Raw genomic sequence first — 19160 nt, 5'->3', positions numbered from 1 at the left:
GCCCCCGGCATGCTTGCTGAACAGATGGAGGATGCGTGGAGGCGGGGTGCGGGGGTCAGAGCCTGCCGGGAACATGCAGGCCTGTTCATTCTCTTGGTGCCTGGGCTGCACCCCCCTCCCTCCTGCCCTGCCCTGGCTCCCGCAAGCCCCATCTCAGGAAGCTCTAGTGGTGTCTGCAGGGATGTGGTGGCGAGGGGTGGAGTCTGGGGCAGACTATTTCCATCCAGAACAAGCTGTTCTAGGAAATCCTCCTAAGTGAGCGTCTGACAACCCCTAACCTCATTCCCGCCATGGCCCTGTGCCTGCAGGGAGCTGCCAGCCCTCCACACATGCGCACACATGTGTGCCTGATCTCACACATCCACACACGTGCACAGGCATGCACACATAGACGCATGCATACTTGCACACGTGCACACAAGCATGCACAGATGAACATGCGGGTGCTGGCATACACATGCATCCATGTATTCACATGCACACACACGCATGCACACACATACGTAGACACATGCACAGACGTGCACACATGCATAAGTGTAAACATGCCTGTGCAGGCATACACACATGCATGCATGCACACAGTGCGTGGGCATGCTCACATGCACATACACTCACGGCATACACACGTGTATAGGCATGCATGCATGCAGCTGTGCACATGCACACGTGCACAGGCATACACAGACATGCACATGTGCACACATACACAGGCATGCATACATGAGCACACTCACACCATGCATGTATTCACATGCACACATACAGACATGCATACGTGCGCACACAGACACGTGCACAGGCATACACACATGTATACACACATTGCACAGGTATGCACATATGCTCACATGCGCACACACGTGCACAGGCGTACACACGTATACACACATTGCACAGCTATGCACATATGCTCACATGCACACACGTGCACAGCCGTACACGTATACACATCGCACAGCTATGCACATGCTCACATGCATACACACACGTGCACAAGCATACACACATGTATACTTACTGCACAGCTATGCACATATGCTTACATGCACACACACGTGCACAGGCGTACACACGTATACACACATTGCACAGCTATGCACATAGGCTCACATGCACACACACACAGGCGTACACACATGTATACACACATTGCACAGCTATGCACATATGCTCACATGCACACACACACGTGCACAGGCGTACACACACACGCATACACGTGCCAACAGGACCAGCCTGACCTCCCTGGCTCCAGGCCACCCTCAGTCCTCCCACATCCTCCTGCCTTGGAAAACTCCCGGGCCTGGCTGCTGGGGCCCAGCCTGGCCACAGACTTCTTGGCATCCTGCCGGGTAGTGGGGCCACTCCGGTTGGCTCAGCCTCCATGCCCAGGCCTCACCAGTATTCCCCCGTGAGTGTTCACAGGCCAGGCATGAGTGGAGGCATCACCCTTCCTGGCCCCTGTGTGGGTGTCCTGGGTGCCAGTCTCCTCCAGAGCCGGGTGTTCCCAGGGTCTCGGCCCTGCTGACCTGCTTCTGGGAAGTGTCCCAGTGACACCTTTGCTCCCACACAGCGTGATATGTGCAGGGCCATGGGGACAGCTGGTTCCCTAACCAAGAAAGCAGAGGAGAAGCTGCACATCCCCCGTGGCTCGGTCCAGGATCTGAGCTCTCCCTGGGCTACAGCCATCAGAGAGAACGGAAGTTCCCTGCGTGGTGACCCCATTTGGGGAAGGACGCAGCAATGCTGGGAGGACAGAGGTGGCAGGGACAGGCTGGCAAGGCGGGGGGACAGGCTGGCGAGGCGGGGGGACAGGCTGGCGAGGCGGGGGGACAGGCTGGCGAGGCGGGGGGACAGGCTGGCGAGGCGGGGGGACAGGCTGGCGAGGCGGGGGGACAGGCTGGCAAGGCGGGGTGCCTCAAGATGCTTGCAGGTGCCTGTGGAACCATCAGCAGGGGACCCAAGGCACAGGAACACACCGTTTCTCATCAGGGCGTCACTCAAGGACACCAGGTGACATGTGGGGACATCCCTGGTGCTCAGCACCCTGCAGCGCCCAGGACAGCTCCCGACAGAGACTGAGCTGGCCCCCCGCATCAGCAGTGTTGAGACTGAGAAATCCTGAGTGAATTATTTGGAAAATAATTTGGAAGCTCCCCATGGGGCGGACAGTGGAAACCAGGGGGACCCAGCTCCTGGGACTCTCCTCCTCTCTCCCTCCCCCACTCAAGGTGTGGATTTCAATGTGTGCAGCCTCTTGGGGCCTCAGTGGGTCAGGGTCAGAGGATCATGGGATACAGTCTCCTGGAGGGTCTGTGGAATCCCCTAACCCAGGGGGTCTCACCCAGGGGTGAGTCTACCCCAGGGTACTTCTGGTGATGTCTGGGGACATCTGTGGTTGTTGTAACTGGCGGTGCCCCTGGCATGGAGTGGGTGGAGGCAGGGACACTGCCCAGCACCCTGCAGTGCCCAAAGGTCTAATCTGAGATAGCCTGGAGGGAGGGTGCTCAGGGCCAGGTCAGAGGGAAGCTCAATTATCACCTTGTTTGGACGGTCTCAGTCCATGTTTTACCTTACAAGAAACTTAAGAATCGTTCCTAAAAACGTGGCTCTCCAGGGCACACCGCCCTGAGATGCCATTCCTAGGGATCAGGTAGGGCCCAGGACACGGCATTGTCCAGGCAAGATGTGACCTTTAGTCCTCACTTGAAAAAGCTTCCTTGGGGCCAGGTGCTGTGGCTCACGCCTGTAATTCCAGCCCTTTGAGAGACAAAGATAGGAGGATCCCTTGAGCCCAGGAGTTTGAGACCAGCCTGGGCAACATAGCAAGACTCCATCTCTAAAAAAAAAAAATTGCCTGGGCCTGATGGTGCATGCCTGTAGTCCCATTTACCTATCTGGGAGGCTGAGGTGGGAGGATCACTTAAGCCCAGGAGGTTGAGGCTGCAGTAAGCCATGATCGTGCCTCTGCCCTCCAGCCTGGTGACACATAAATTGGCCAGGCACGGTGGCTCACGCCTGTAACCCCAACACTTTGGGAGGCCGAGGTAGGTGAATCACTTGAGGCCAGGAGTTCTAGACCAGCCTGGCCAACATGGTGAAACCCGTCTCTGCTAAAAATACAAAAATTAGCCGGGCTGGTGGTGGGTGCCTATAATCCCAGCTACCTGGGAGGCTGGGGCATGAGAATCCCTTGAACCTGAGAGGCAGAGGTTGCAGTGAGCCGAGATCACGCCACTGTACTCCAGCCTGGGCCACAAAGTGAGACTTAAAAAAAAAACAATGACTAAGTGTGGTGGCTTACGCCTGTAATCCCAGCAGTTTGGGAGGCGGAGGCTGGTGGATCACGAGGTCAGGCATTGGAGACCAGCCTGGCCAAGATGGTGAAACCTCATCTCTACTAAAAATAGAAAATTTAGGTGTGTTGATGGGCACCTGTAATCCCAGCTACTTGGGAGACTGAGGCAGGAGAATTGCTTGAACCCGGGAAGCGGAGGTCGGGGTGAGCTGGGATCATGCTACTGCACTCCAGCCTGGGCGACAGAGCAAGACTCCATCTCAAAAAGAAAAAAGAAAAAGGCACCACCCGTCCCGAGGAGGCCCAGGCATTTCAGCTCCAGAGCCAGACTCCACCCCAGACTCCTCGAAATACCCAAAGTGGCCCTCTCTGGGGCTCTGTGTTCTCGCTTACTTTTGAAGCCGGGGTGAAAGTGGGAACGGGTGCCCTGTCATCTCCCCACTCACCCCTAATAGCAGCAGCAGCGGCTCCTGCCATAACATTCTTTGAGCGGGGCGGTTGGCATTTCCTCGGAATAGCGGGGCTGAAGGCATCCTCGGAGAATGCCCGATGCCCCAGGATCTGGGACTCTTGTGGGCTTCACCCACCCAGGCAGCCTGGGCCAGTCCTCACAAGCGTCATTCCCACACTGCGCCGGATGGAAATTCCAGAGCTTCGTAGAATCCCGTTTTCTGAAAAGGTGTGGACGCGGTGGCTCGCCCAGGTCGCACAGCCTCCACGGCCAGCTGGGGTTTGAACCCTAGACCAGCTGCTTCCCTCACACCCAGGGGCCTTCCAGGGGGTTGTCTGGATGGGGAGGGAAACCCATGTTTAGTGGGTGAGCCCACCTGAGTCCATCCATCAACTGTTGGTTTGTTTTTAAGACGGAGTTTCACACCATTGCCCAGGCTGGAATGTAGCGGTGCGATCTCGGCTCACTGCAGCCTCCGCCTCCAGGGTGCAAGTGATTCTCCTGCCTCAGCCTCCCAAGTAGCTGAGATTGCAGGCACCCGCTACCAAGCCTGCCTAATTTTTGTATTTTTAGCGGAGATGGGGATTCGCCATGTTGTCTAGGCTGGTCTTGAACTCCTGGCCTCAAGTGATCTGCCCGCCTCGACCTCCCAAAGCTCTGGGATTGCAGGCGTGAGCCACCGTGTCTGGCTTCCACCTGTTTCTTCATTCATTGATTCACTGAGGAAGGTGTGAGGGGCGGAGCTGGGAGCTGTCGGGGTTTGTGTTCCAGGCAGCCTGGGAAGGTAGTGAGGCCCCCGTCTGCAGAGTGATTCCAGCAAGAGACTGCAGAGGGTGGCTGCATGTCACTTCCGCCCCAGGGAGGCTCCGTTCCTTCCTCCTTTGTGGACGAGGGAACACTGAGCTGAGCGGGGGGTTTGTCTGTGCACCTTTGGCCGGTCACGGTCTAACTGGGCTTCCGACCTGACCCTCGCCACCCTCCCCGCCGCCTTTCCTAGGGCTCAAGTGACCCCCAGGTGATGGGGGGAAGCCCTGAGCCTTCCTGTCTCTCTGGAAGGAGAGTAGGCGAGGGCCGGGCTGTGAGGCCCCGGGCCACGCGCTGGCACCCGGCTCTGCATCCCCCAGCCGCGCTGCCCTGGTCAGCCCCTCTCTGCTCTGAGCCTCCGTGAACTCCTCTGCGTCATGAGCTGGCAGCCTCTCCCCCTCCAGATTCCGGGGGAAGAGGAGGCCGGGTGACGGGGCTTCCTGCCCCAGGAGGCTGGCTTTGGGGAAAGTCCAGGGCTCCTGGGGTGTGACCGGTCTGTGACGCCCTCATCCCATCCCCTCCACAGGCATCTCATCCCCGGTGAAGAAGACAGAGATGGACAAGTCACCGTTCAACAGCCCGTCCCCCCAGGACTCTCCCCGACTCTCCAGCTTCACCCAGCACCACCGGCCCGTCATCGCCGTGCACAGCGGTGAGCCCCACGGGACCCCGGCGGGGAGGGGTGGCAGGGCCCTCCGATCAGGCCTCTCACAGCCAGGGAAGTCCCACTGGATGTCTGACCATGAGTCCCATAGCTGTAGATTTCTAAGTGAGAAAAAAAACATAGAGGTGCCATGGTGGAGAGCGCCCAGGACCTGGTCCCAGCCCTGCCGAGAGGTTGGTCTCAGTCCCTTTGGGCCTCAGTTTCCTCCTCTGTATAAGGAGAGGCTGCAGCCTGGGGCTTACCCTTCACCTCACTCTCCTCATCCCCTGTCTCAATCCAATCCCTGCATTCCAACCCTAGACACTGACTGATAGACAGGATCCGAAGCTGCCAGTGAGGCCGGGCATGGTGGCTCATGTCTGTAATCCCAGCCCTTTGGGAGGCCGAGGAGGGCAGATGATCTGAGGTCAGGAGTTTGAGGCCAGCCTGACCAACATGGTAAAACCTTGTGTCTACTAAAAATACAAAAATTAGGCAAGTGTGGTGGCAGGTGCCTGTAATCCCAGCTATTCGGGAGGCTGAGGCAAGAGATTCGATTGAGCCCAGGAAGCAGGGGTTGCAGTGAGCCGAGATCGTGCCATTGTACTCCAGCCTGGGCGACAGAGCGAGACTTCGTCAAAAAAAGAAAGAAAGAAGAAGAAATTGCCAGTGAGGCCACAGCCTACAGCTGAGCACACAGCAGGCAGCCTCCCCAGAACCCTGAGGGTCAGGCTGCACCCCCATTTCACAGACCATGAGGCCAGTGCTCAGACCGGGGCCAGGGCCTCACGCATACCCAGAGGTGAGGGGGCCCCACCAAAGTCACCCGAGAGGGGTCACACTCACAGATAGACATAGACATTGGGTAACCACAGGTCGGGAGCTGAGCCGGTCACTCATACGGTAGCCGTCCATTCCCCCAACTGTCAACTGGGGCTGATAAGACAGCTCTACCTTGGCCGGGCGCGGGGGCTCCCGCCTATAATCCCAGCACTTGGGGAGGCCAAGGCAGGTGGATCACCTGAGGTCAGGAGTTCAAGACCAGCCTGGCCAACATGGTGAAACCTCGTCTCTACTAAAATACAAATATTAGCCGGGCATGGTGGCGCACGCCTGTAATCCCAGCTACTTAGTAGGCTGAGGCATGGGAATTGCTTGAACCCGGGAGGCGGAGGCTGCAGTGAGCCAAGATTGTGCCACTGCACTCCAGCCTGGGAGACAGAGCGATACTTCCTCTCAACAAAGCAAAACAAAAATTCTCCGCCTCCCGTGGCTGCCATTGGGATTAAGGGGGGTGAATTGCAGGAAGCCGCAAATACTGCTTACGATCTCATGTTCTAGTGATAAATCATTTCGTTCCTTACAAGGACACAGTCACACACAGAGAGGCAAACTGAAATCAAAGCAGTCATGAAGGCCAGCGGGCAGCAAACAGCAGCCCTCTGGCCGCCTGTTCTTTCGAATAAAGTTTTATTGGCACACAGCCACGAGCACGCCTTTGTATATGTCCTGTGGCAACCCCCACCCTGCCTTGGCAGCATTGAGTAACTACAGCAGAGACCACATGGCCAAAAGCCAAAAATCTTTACTATCCAGCCAGAGGCTGGGGAGGCGGGGGAGTGACTGCTCTAAATAGTGAAAACACTAAAAATCGCGGACTAAACTGTTTAGAAAAAGGAAAAGGCAGGTAGCACAACAGAATACGACTCAGCCATGCAAAGGAGTGAGGCTCTGATGCAGGCCACAGCTCAGATGCACGTTGAGGACGTCCCACTCAGCAAGAGACACCAGACGCAAAAAGCCACCCTGTGTGACCCCATTTCTGTGAAATGTCCAGGACAGGCCAAGCCACAGAAGGGAGGGGAAGTGTGGGTGCTGGGGCTGGGGGTGGGGTGAAGAGTGACTGCCGATGGGGACGGGGCTTCTTGATGTGCTGGCATTAGGCTGGGTGCGGAGGCTCAGGCCTGTCATCTCAGCACTTTGGGAGGCTGCGGCAGGTGGATTGCTTGAGTCCAGGAGTTTGAGACCAGCCTGCGCAACATGATGAAACCCCATCTCTACTAAATATACAAAAAATTATCTAGGCGTGGTGGCACACGCCTGCAGTCCCCGCTACTCAGGAGGCTGAGGTGGGAGAATCACCTGAGGTCAGGAGGTTGAGGCTGCAGCGAGCCATGATCATGCCACTCCAGCTGGTGACAAAGTGAAGTTCTATCTCTTAAAAAAAAAAAAAAAAAAGGCCACGGTCGGTGGCTGACCCCTATAATCCCAGCACTTTGAGAGGCTGAGGCAGGCAGATTACCTGAGGTCAGGAGTTCGAGACCAGCCTGATCACCATGGAGAGAGCCTGTCTCTACTAAAAATACAAAATTAGCCTAGTGTGATGACACACACTCGTAATCTTAGCTACTCAGGAGTCTGAGGCAAGAGAATCACTTGAACCCGGAAGACAGAGGTTGCAGTGAGCCGAGATCATGCCATTGCACTGTAGCCTGGGCAACAAGAGTGAAACTGTGTCTCAAAAAAAAAAAAAAAAAATCACTCTTCAGCCATTCGCAGAAAGAGCTTGCCAACCCCAGCTTTATAATACAGGCCGTGGGCCCAGATGGGCTGGATTCAGATTTGAGATCTGCCATCTGATGCTGTGTGGCCTTGGTCAGGTGGCACATACCCTGAAGGCAACCTTGTCATCCTCTGTTAAAAGACGGGGCCAGGTGCAGTGGCTCACGCCTGTAATCCTAACACTTTGGGAGGCCGAGGCAGGCAGATCACTTGAGGTCAGGAGTTCGAGACCATCCTGGCCAATATGGTGAAACCCCGTCACTACTAAAATACAAAAATTAGCTGGGCATGGTGGCGCACGCCTGTCATCCCAGCTACTTGGGAGGCTGAGGCAGGAGAATTGCTTGAACCCAGGAAGTGGAGTTTGCAGTGAGCTGAGGTCCCACCACTGAACTTTAGCTTCGGCAACAGAGCCAGACTGTCTCAAAAAAAAAAAAAAAAAAAAAAAAGCCAGCCGGGCTCAGGGGCTCACACCTGTAATCCCAGCACTTTGGGAGGCCGAGGAGGGAGGATTGCTTGAGCCCAGGAGTTTGAGACCCTCCAAACATGGCAAAACCCCCACCTCTGTAAAACTAAAACACAAGGATAATATCACAGCCCCATTGGGGTTGCCGTGGGAGCCGGGGAATTTAGGGGTAAATGTGCTGCTGGGTTTTTTTGGTTGTTGATATTATTATTATTAAACGCACTTGAGGAGAAGGGAAAAGAAATAAACGCACCGAGATGCAGGCAGGAACCACAGTCACACGGTCGCAGAGCAGACCGGCTGGCCCCCCCTCCTCCCCCGAGTAACCCCCGCCTCCCGCTGTCTCCGCAGGGATCGCCCGGAGCCCCCACCCGTCCTCCGCTCTTCACTTCCCCACGACATCCATCCTGCCCCAGACGGCCTCCACCTACTTCCCCCACACGGCCATCCGCTATCCGCCTCATCTCAACCCCCAGGACCCGCTCAAAGATCTCGTCTCGCTGGCCTGCGACCCAGCCAGCCAGCAGCCTGGACCGGTGAGTCAGGCGGGGTGCGTCCGGGCCTCTCCTGGCGGCTCCAGGTGACCGCCGGGGGCCGTGTGCTCACACGAACGCACAACCTCTGCTTTAAAGGGTCCTGGAGACTCGGTTCTGAAATCCCCTCCTCTGTAGGGCTGGGAGGCAGCTGGATTGGGTAAGACTTGAGACGCTTTCCTATGTGAGGGTTTCAGACGGGTCGGTGGCCTGCGCAGGTCCCGGCAACGGCGTGGGTCGTCCTTGGGTTAACAAGGCGGAGAGGCTCACGCCTGTGATCCCAGCACTTTAGGAGGCCAAGGCGGGAGGACTGCATAAGCCCAGAGTTTAAGACCAGCCTGGGCAACAGAGCGTGACCCGGTTTCTACAAAAAATCTTTTAAAAATAGCCAGGCATGGTGGTGTGCGCCTGTAGCCCCAGCTACTGAAGAGGCTGAGGTGGGAGGATCGCTTGAGCCCGGGAGGTGGAGGCTGCTGTGAGCTGTTATTGTGCCACTGCACCCCAGCCTGGGTGACAGAGCAAGACCTTGTCTCAACAAGAAAAAATCCCTGGTGGTCTAGTGGTTAGGATTCAGGGGAAAAAAAAAGAAAGAAAAAAAAGGACAGGAAGAAATTGATTGCAAAAAAACTACCAAACTCAGTTCAAGCAAGCCAGCTTTCGCCAGCCTTCCGCAGGAGGCTTTGGGTGTTGGGAGTGTTTTGGACTTTGGAAGCATGGGCCAGGCCGTGGGTGGTGGACGGTTGCGTGCTTATATGGAACGAGGCACACACGGAGGGCTTGCTGTGAGGAGGCCGTGGCGCTGTTTGGAAGGACGTCGGTCGAGTTGCCGTGCAGGGGGTTTACGGGGGACATGCAGCGAGCGAGGCCCCGGCAGTGCCGGGCTTCGAGTGACGCCGGGAAGTGGGTGTCCCCAGGCCCCTCAGACCCACCAGACCCGTCACAGCCACACCCGCGCCCTGGCCCCCCAGCCTGCTAGCTTCCCCGCCCGGGCCGTGCACAGAGCCGGGGGCGGCCGGCGCCAGCAGACCGAGGCAGAGGGGGAGCCCAGTCCTTAACCATGTGTCTCTCTGTTCCCCCAGTTAAATGGAAGTGGTCAGCTCAAAATGCCCAGCCACTGCCTTTCCGCTCAGATGCTGGCTCCTCCGCCCCCGGGGCTGCCACGGCTGGCGCTCCCCCCTGTCACCAAACCCGCCACCACCTCCGAGGGAGGAGCCACGTCGCCGACCTCGCCCTGTAAGCACGCGGGAAGCGGTGCCCTGGTGGGGCGGACGTCCGCAGGGAGGCCTGTCCTCTCCCCAGCCCCACTGCCAGGTCAGAGGTCAGGCCCAGCCCCGCAGGACCTGGCGAGTTTGGTGGGTCACCGGAGAGCAGCCCAGGGGCCGTGTGGTCTGGCCACGTAGGGCCGAGGCAGCCTTAGGGGCTGGCAGGACCAAGCCACAGCCCAGGGTGAGAGTCCAGGGTCTGTCCCCTTCGCTGAGTAGCCTGGGGGACCCCGGTGCCCGCCGCAGGCTGCTGAAAACCTTCCCTGGTATGTCGGGAAGCTGTCGGTGGACACAGATCTCAGGTGGCAGCCCAAGGGCCAGACTCGACCCCCAGACTGGTCTTTCGTTTGTGGAAAAGTAGAATCAGTGTGATCGTTTTAAAATCAGGACGTTTCACATAAAACATTCTGGAGTTCCGGCTTCTTGGGGAGAAATGAGCCACATCCGGCCCAGTTCCTTTGGGTGACCTGGCTGGAGCACACCTTTAGATGGGACCCCCTTCACCTGCCACCTTACCCGGAAGCCCCTGGGTCGCCGGCCGCTGCAGCTTCTAGACTTTTCCACTCTCTGGATGTGGTTCTGGATGGCCACTGGATGACCCCTCGGCCCTGGGATCCCAGCCTGAGTATACCATAGACACTTAATAGATGCAGGACACCACGTAGGATCTGCGTGGAGTTCGTTTGCAGCAGCTCTGCCCCCACCCCGTTTATCCAAAGCACCTCTGCCCCCAGACTCTCCCTGCAACCCCTGTGCAGGCTTGGGTGGGTCACCCACCCTCACAGGCCGCCAGACATCTCAGAGCCTAGAGAGGACCCCATCTTCCCCTCACCCCCCTTTTTGAACATCTCTGTCCCTCACACTCAAGTGAGACCCCACAGCCCTCTTGAGCAGTTGGTGGCCACGGCTCCTTCTAGGTGTCCTTGGCTCCTCTTTCCCTGCCCCAGCGTTCCTTGCCCCGTTTCCACTGTCTGCCAGAACCGGGGCTGCCAGCCGGTAAAAACCGGCTTCTGATCACTGGCTGGAGGGGGTCAGCCCCAAATCTACCCTGGGCTGGAATCCCGCCTCTGCAGCTCTCTCCCGGTGTGACCTCAGGCAGGCGTCTTCTCCTCTCTGAGCCTCAGTTTTCTCAGCTGCAAAATGGGTCTGCCGTGGTGCCCGGTTCACAGGATGGTGGGGAATTAGCTGGTGACATGGGTCAGGGAGGACATTCTGTGTGGCGCCCGATGCTGTGCTGTGTCAGGCGGCTGTGGTAATTCTCACCAGCCATCCCTGCCTGCTCCTCTGTGAAATGGGAGCATTGACTGCATAGAATTCGCTCAGGGCTCTGTGGGATTCTGCCCACTGCCCGGCATACAGTAGACACTTAATAGATGCAGGATACTGCACAGGATCGACTCAGGGCTCAGTAAGATTATTCCTAGTGCCTAGCATACAGTAGACACTTAATAGATGCAGGTTACTGCGTAGGATCTACTCAGGGCTCAGTGGGATTATGTCCAATGCCTGGTATACAGTAGACACTTAATAGATGCAGAATACTGCATAGGATCTACTCAGAGCTCAATGGGATTATGTCCAGTACCTGGTATACAGTAGATACTTAACAGGTACAGGATACTGCATAGAATCCACTCAGAGGTCAATGGGATTATGTCCAGTGTCTGGTATGCAGTAGGTGCTTAATAGATGCAGGATACTGTGTAGGGTCCACTCAGGGCTCAGTGGGATTGTGCCCAGTGCCTGGCATACAGTGGGCACTTAATAGATGCAGGATACTGTGTCGTATCCACTCAGGACTCAGCGGGGTTATGTCCAGTGCCTGGCATACAGTAGATACTTAATAGATGCAGGACCCTGTCATATCCACTCAGAGCTCAATGGGATTATTTCCAGTGTCTGGTATACAGTAGACACTTAATAGATGCAGGATACTGTGTAGGGTCCACTCAGGGCTCGGTGGGATTATGCCCAGTGCCTGGCATACAGTAGAAACTTAATAGATGCAGGAGCCAGGCGCGGTGGCTCACGCCTGTAATCCCAGCACTTTGGGAGGCCGAAGCGGGTGGATCACGAGGTCAAGAGATCGAGACCATCCTGGTCAACATGGTGAAACCCCGTCTCTACTAAAGGTGCAAAAAATTAGCTGGGCATGGTGGCGCGTGCCTGTAATCCCAGCTACTCAGGAGGCTGAGGCAGGAGAATTGCCTGAACCCAGGAGGCGGAGGTTGCGGTGAGCCGAGATCGCGCCATTGCACTCCAGCCTGGGTAACAAGAGCGAAACTCCGTCTCAAAAAAAAAAAAAAAAAGATAGATGCAGGATACTGTGTAGGGTCCTCTCAGGGCTCGGTGGGATTATGCCCAGTGCCTGGTATATCGTAGACACTTAAGAGATGCAGGATACTGTGTAGGGTCCAGTCAGGGCTCTGTGTGATCATGCCCAGTGCCTGGCATACAGTAGACACTTAAGAGATGCAAGATACTGTGTAGGGTCCACTGAGGGTTTGGTGGGATGATTTCCAGTGCCTGGTATATAGTAGACACTTGAGATGCAGGATACTGTGTAGGGTCCACTCAGGGCTCGGTGGGATTATGCCCAGTGCCTGGTATATAGTAGACACTTAATAGATGCAGGATACTGTGTAGGGTCCGCTCAGGGCTCGGCGTGATCATGCCCAGTGCCTGGCATGCAGTAGACACTTCATAAAGGCAGGATAGGCATGGATTCCACCCCCCTTTCCCTGCAGTGGGGCTCTTAACTGCAGATCCAGCCCACTTCTCCCGCTAAGCCTGGCTGCCTCCAGCTCCCCTCAACCCTAGCCAAGACAACTTGGGGACCCCGCCTGTTTCGGCTGCTTCTCCCCTCTCCTCGGCCTGTCTGTGGCCTCCGTCCCCGCCGTGGCACCAGGCGGTGAGTTACACGCCGGCAGAACAGAATGGCTGAGACTTGAAATATAAACACGCGCATCTGTATGTACGCACCCCCAGCCCTCCTTCTGCCCTCTCTGGGAGGAAGATGAATAAGTCAAACGCCCTCAATAATGCATGCACCCTGCACGGAGGCAGCCCGCGGTGGCAGGACGGGGTGGGCACTGGCACACCCTGGATAATTGACAGGCGGTTCGTGAGTTATGGAGCCGTCCTCCCTGCCGTCCCTCTCAGCAGACACCCCGCCCACCTGGGCGATCTCAGCCGTGACCCCTGGGCCCCTCCAGGCAGGATCCCCGCCTCCCAGGGACCTCAGGCCTTTCAAGGGGGCCCGGTTCAGCCGGGGGAGGGCAGCAGGCTCTGAGGCCCCAGGCACCGGGTGCGGAGGCTCAGCTGTGTGGCACCCGGCGGCGGCCACCCTCTCTGGGCCCAGGGCCGCCCGGCCGCCGCGACCCCTCGCTAACGGGCTCTCGGTCTCTCTCCTCCCTGCAGCCTACTCTCCGCCCGACACGTCCCCTGCAAACCGTTCCTTTGTGGGATTAGGACCAAGGGATCCTGCGGGCATTTATCAGGCACAGGTAGGGGCCAAGAGGCCGGCTGGGGGGGCGGGAGGGGCAGGGCAGAGGGGCCGGCCCAGGGGGGCTCAGAGCAAAGAGGGCGTGCTGGGTCCCACGCCACACCCTCCGGCATAGGGGCACCAGCCTCCAGCACCCCACCTGGGCCTTGAGCCTCCCACACCCCACCCGGGCCTCGAGCCCCCGCCTGGCCTCTCCCTGAGGCCAGATTTCCCTCCGCCTTGGTCCTGGGAGGATGGGGTGTGGCCCCGGACTCTGCCTGTGGAGTACGAGCTGTTTCCCGTTGTACAGATGGGAAAACTGAGGCCCGGAGAGATAAAGGGATCTGCCCAGGGTCACACAGGGCTTCACACCTCCCCCACCCTCCATCCCCTTCCATGCCGAGGCCTAGAGGGGCCACGGGATGCCCGGGGGAAACTGAGGCAACCCATGGCGGGGCGTGGGGCCTCCCACCCCAGGCTTCAGCCCACATCAGAGCCAGTGTGAGGGGTGCGGGCGGAGAGATGTCATCAGTAAGGCAGACAGGATGGGGCAGGGCTGGCACTCATGTCCCGGTTCCCCGTTCAGATGGCTGCAGCTGAGTGAGCGTGAGCCGGGGCACCCCCGGAAGGCAGGCAGGCGGTGAACAGGAGGCTCGGAGAGGGGAAGTGAACCCCAGCTTCCTGGGAAGGAGGGTGTGGGAGGGCAGCCGGACCCCCCCCGGCCCAGGTGTCCCCGCCCCCACCCCAGTCAGGGGCTCTCTTCTGTGCCCGTTGAGTGTGTGAGGCTGCGGGTTAATGTCAGCGGCTGATCTTTGAGCCTCTCCTCCTCCCAGGTTTGTGCTGGGGAGGGTCGGAGGACGCAGGGTCGCAGGGGCGGCGGCCACAGGCTCAGACCCCAGACCCAGAGAGAACCCGGCTCCGGGCTCCCCGGCAGCCGCAGAACTGTGGAGCGTGGGGGTGATGCGTGGGCTCCCCAGGGGCTGTGTTCTAATCTTCTGGCCGCTGTGGGAGGTCTGCTGCTGCGGAGCCCACAGCAAGGGTCAGGGGGCCTCCCTGGGACCCTGCGGGGCCGTCCTGGCTGAGCCAGCCCCGGGGGAGGGGAGGTAGCACTCCCCCTCCCTTCCTGTGCCGGGTGCCCGGGAAGCCTGTAGGCGGCACCTCCCTCTCCTCCCGGGTGAGCCCTGGGCCCCAAAACCAGCCGGAGGAGGAAGCAGGCCACGGGACTTGAGGCTCCTTCTCCTGAGTTCAGAGGATTCCCGTGTGCTGTGGGCAGAGGGAATCCTGGGTCAGGAGCCAGGCCTCCAGCCCAGCACTGGTTCACCCACTCTGAACCTCTGTCTCTTCCTCTAGCCATGGACATCTGCACTAGGAGCCTTTGTCACTGGGGGACAGAAAGGGCACTGAAAGGTTCAGACTTCCCCATACCCCCTAAATATTAAGCACCCTGCCTTGCACCCACAGAGCCCCGGAGAGGGGAGCGACTTGGTTAGGGTCCCCCAGTGAGCTGGGGAGCCCCCAAGGTAGACTTCCAGGACTCTCCGCTTTGGGATTTGGCCCCCCTCTCCCCTGCCAGGTGCTGATGGAGCCCGGTGTTACCTCTGCCGCCCCCACTGGCGCCGCCCCCACGGGCACCTCTCCCTGCCCCTGCGGGAGGCTGGGAATGTCCTTAAGTGGTTCAGAAACCAAAGCTAATAAAAGCTGCGGGCAGAGGGAGGAGGCCCAGCCCGCTTAACCCTTCCCCAGCCTCTGCCTGGGACAAACTCTCTGACCTGGCCCTCCCACCAGGGCCCGGGGTGGCCCCCGTCTTACACAGTGCTGGCTCCAGCCGCACCCCACCCGAGCCTGGGAGGGGAGGGAAACTGAGGCAGGTGAGGGCGGCACGTTTCTCCGCATCCCTCTCTTGATCCGCTGGACCCCTCTGGGGACCCAGAAGCGGTGGGACCAGGGCTGGCAGAATGTGGTGGGGAGGGGCACTGGTAGGGGGCTGTGCATCGGCAGTGGTGTGGGGGTGGGCATGGGAAACAGCTGGAATATGGAGGCCTCTGGCAGCAGGGGCCAGACAGATGGCGTGGGCTTTGCTCTGGGGTAGTGGGGAGCCATGGAAGAGTTGAGAGGGAGGGGAGGGGCCCGTGCCAGGCCTCGGAGTCAGAGCTTTCCGGGGCACAGAAGGGAGGTGACACTGTCAGGACATTGTTCTCAGGGGAGCATGGCTTCGGGAGGAAGTGATGTCTCCAAACTGGGTGTCCGGGGAGGGCACGTCTGGGGAGGACCCCATCGGTGCCACCCTGACTGGACCACAGTTCCTGAACTGAAAGCACCCGGGGCGTGGCCAGGCGCCACCACCTCCCTGCAGACCCCGGAGAGGGAGGGAAGGAGCAGTGAGACCCCGCTCCCCCCACTGCCGCTCCCCGCTCCCCACCCCACTCCCGCTCAAAGGGCCCTGAGCTCCGAGGCCTCTCATTTCCAATTCTGGCCAGTCAGCACTTCAGCCTCCGCCTCCTCTATTCCTGGCTTCCCTCTGTCCCCTCCTCCCCCAAGCCTGGGCGGGCACCCCTTTCCCTGTGCCTCTGCAGCTCCCGTCCACGGACTCTTCCCCCATCAATATCCCTCCCTGTGATGAATGTTAATTGATCTCACCCTGGTCAGTTGTCTGCCCATCCCCCCACCCCCGTGTCCTTCGCCATCAATCCCCCACAGTGAGACTAGGTGGATCTGACGCCCCAGCCCCTCCCCTCTGTGATATCCCCCCCAAATTTCTCTGCACGGGAGCCCACGTAGCAGGTGGGTCAACTGAGGATGGGGGGTGCAGGGGGGCGTTGAGCCACCTGCCAGGAGCCACACAGGCGGCCGAAGCCAGGCCAGCAGGATGCCAGAGCCTGGACCTCACACCCGCCTCCGTCACCCCTTGGCTGAGGCGGAGGATGTAGAGTTGAGGGTGCCCCCACAACCATTGCTGGGGCCAGAACCAGGCAGGAAGGGGAGGGGAGGGAGGGGAGGGAGGAAGGAAGGGCTCAGGGGAGGCTGGTCCACGGGAGGGTCACGCCCAGAGTCTGCCGGTTGCCAACAGAAACCAGACATGAGGTAATGGCCAAGATGAACTTGAACTTGGCTGGAGGTGGGGCGCTGGGAACCATGGTGGCGCCAGTTAGATGGTCTGGCCCAGAGGCCGCCTGGTTGGAGGGGCTCTGTTGAATGATTTGCCACAGGGGTGGGGGCAGCCCTGCCTCTAACCTCAGTGGGGGACTAGAGGGGTCTCCCCAGGCCCGGAGGCACAGCCCTCCCCTCACAGGCCACGCTGGAGGCTCCATCGGGGTTGGAGTTTGCATTTCCAGGACAGGGGTCTGTACAGCAGCTTCTCTGCAGAGACTGAGGCCGGAGCTGTCCCCAGATCACGTGACCCTGGGTCCAGCCCCATGCAGACCTCCCCTCCCTGTGCTTTGTGAGCTTCTGTGGGGTGAGGGGGGCCATCCGGGTGTCTTGTGACAGGATGGGCCCTGGACTCCCAGGACAGTGCCCAGATGATGCCAAGGGGGTCCTGAGAGGAAGGCTAGGGGGTTGGCCCTGGGCAGGAGCAGAAATGAGAGCCAGAGCCAGACACTCCTGAGTTCCCGAGCTCACTCTGCCACTTCCATGCTGGTGACCTCCGGCAAGTTCCTTGACTTCTCTGGTCCTCACTTTCTTCACGCAAAACGGGGCAGTGGAGGGAGACCTACTCACCCCTTTACAGGGATGCTGGGGGGACCATTAAAGGGGAGAATGTTTTTAAAAAGTCGGTGAGAGACTGTAATCCCGCCAAGGCCGGTGGATCACCTGAAGTCACTAGTTTGCGACCAGCCTGGGGAACATGGTAAAACCCTGTCTCTACCAAAAATACAAAATTAGCCTGGTATGGCGGCGGGCATCTGTAATCCTAGCTAGTCGGGAGGCTGAGGCAAGAGAATCACTTGAACCTAGGTGGCAGAGGTTGCAGTGAGCCAAGATCACGCCATTGCACTGCAGCCTGAGCCACAAGAGCAAGACTCCATCTCAAAAACTCGACAAGCAAAATCCTTTAAAAAGTAAACAAGGCAGCCAGTGTGGTGGCTCACATCTGTAATCCTAACACTTTGGGAGGCAGAAGTTCAAGACCTGCCTGGGCTCTGTGGCGAAACCCTGTCTCCACAAAAAAAAAAAAAAAAAAAAAAAACGTCAGATGTGGTGGTACGCACCTGTGGCCCCAGCTACTTGGGAGGCTGAGGTAGGAGGATTGTTTGAGCCCAGGAGGTCTAGGCTGCAGTGAACCTCTGATCGCACCACTGCACTCCAGCCTGGGCAGCAGAGCAAGATCCTGTCTCAAAATAAAATAAAATGATAAATTGGCCAGGCACAGTGTCTCACACCTGTAATCCCAGCACTTTTGGAGGCCAACGTGGACGGATCACTTGAAGCCAGAAATTCAAGACCAGCCCTGCCAACATGGCGAATTCCTGTCTCTACTAAGAACATACAAATTAGCTGGGTGGGACGGGCGCGCCTGTAGTCCCAGCTACTCGGGAGGCTGAGGTGCGAGGATCACTTGAACCCAGGAGGTGGAGGTTGTAGAGACCAAGATCATACCACTGCACTTCAGCCTGGGCGACAGAGCAAGACTGTCTCAAAAACTAACTAAATCAATCAATAAAAATAAAATAATAAATAATTTTAAAAATACGTATAGGCCGGGCGCGGTGGCTCAAGCCTGTAATCCCAGCACTTTGGGAGGCCGAGGCAGGTGGATCACCAGGTCAAGAGATCCAGACCATCCTGGTCAACATGGTGAAACCCCGTCTCTACTAAAAATACAAAACATTAGCTGGGCATGGTGGCGCCTGCCTGTAATCCCAGCTACTCAGGAGGCTGAGGCAGGAGAATTGCCTGAACCCAGGAGGCGGAGGTTGCGGTGAGCCGAGATCGCGCCATTGCACTCCAGCCTGGGTAACAAGAGCGAAACTCCGTCTCAAAAAAATAAATAAATAAAGGCAGGCACGGTGGTTCATGCTTGTAATCCCAGCACTTTGGGTGGATCACCTGAAGTCAGTAGTTTTGAGACCAGCCTGGCCAACATGGTGAAACCCCGACTCTCCTAAAAAGACAAAAATTGGGCCAGGCGTGGCGGCTGACGCCTGTAATCCCAGCATTCTGGGAGGCTGAGGCGGGTGGATCACGAGGTCAGGAGATCGAGACCATCCCGATCAAAGTGCTGAAACCCCGTCTCTACTAAAAATACAAAAATTAGCTGGGCATGGTGGCGTGTGCCTGTAATCCAAGCTACTCTGAAGGCTGAGGCAGGAGAATTGCTTGAACCCAGGAAGCAGAAGTGGCAATGGGCTGAGATCACGCCACTACACTCCAGCCTGGGCAACAAGAGTTAAACTCCGTCTCAAAAACATACTGAAATAATAGATCAAATATAAAACACAGTTCCAGATAAATTGACCGTTTTTTTTTTTTCTTTTTATTTACTGATTTATTTTTTAAAGATAGGGTTTCACCATGTTGGTCAGGCTGGTCTTGAACTCCCGACCTCAGGTGATCCACCGGCCTTGGCCTCAGAAGTGCTTGGATTACAGGCGTGAGCCACCGCGCCCAGCCGGACCCTTTTTTTTTCTTAGTATAAGTACCTCCCCAATCTCGCA

At 57.9% G+C, this 19160-nt stretch overlaps 1 protein-coding gene across 4 annotated transcripts in view; it reads left to right on the top strand.

Annotated features, from left to right (window-relative positions):
• The window catches only part of NFIC (nuclear factor I C), a 107445-nt gene that overhangs the window by 81544 nt on the left and 6741 nt on the right, over positions 1-19160 (top strand). For 2 of the 4 annotated variants that reach the window (XM_003938796.4, XM_074384805.1), the window contains exons 7-10: positions 5083-5208; positions 8579-8763; positions 9840-9993; positions 13443-13528. In XM_003938796.4, the coding sequence (XP_003938845.1) occupies positions 5083-5208; positions 8579-8763; positions 9840-9993; positions 13443-13528 (551 nt within the window). The remainder of the gene's footprint in view (positions 1-5082; positions 5209-8578; positions 8764-9839; positions 9994-13442; positions 13529-19160) is intronic. The other 2 variants (XM_003938797.4, XM_010349449.3) reach the window with 2 other exon arrangements.

Source organism: Saimiri boliviensis, chromosome 14 (genome assembly GCF_048565385.1).
Source record: "Saimiri boliviensis isolate mSaiBol1 chromosome 14, mSaiBol1.pri, whole genome shotgun sequence".
Classification (NCBI taxonomy): domain Eukaryota; kingdom Metazoa; phylum Chordata; class Mammalia; order Primates; family Cebidae; genus Saimiri; species Saimiri boliviensis.
The sequence above is the reverse complement of the archived record's forward strand: the minus strand, read 5'-3'. Positions and strand labels throughout refer to the sequence as shown.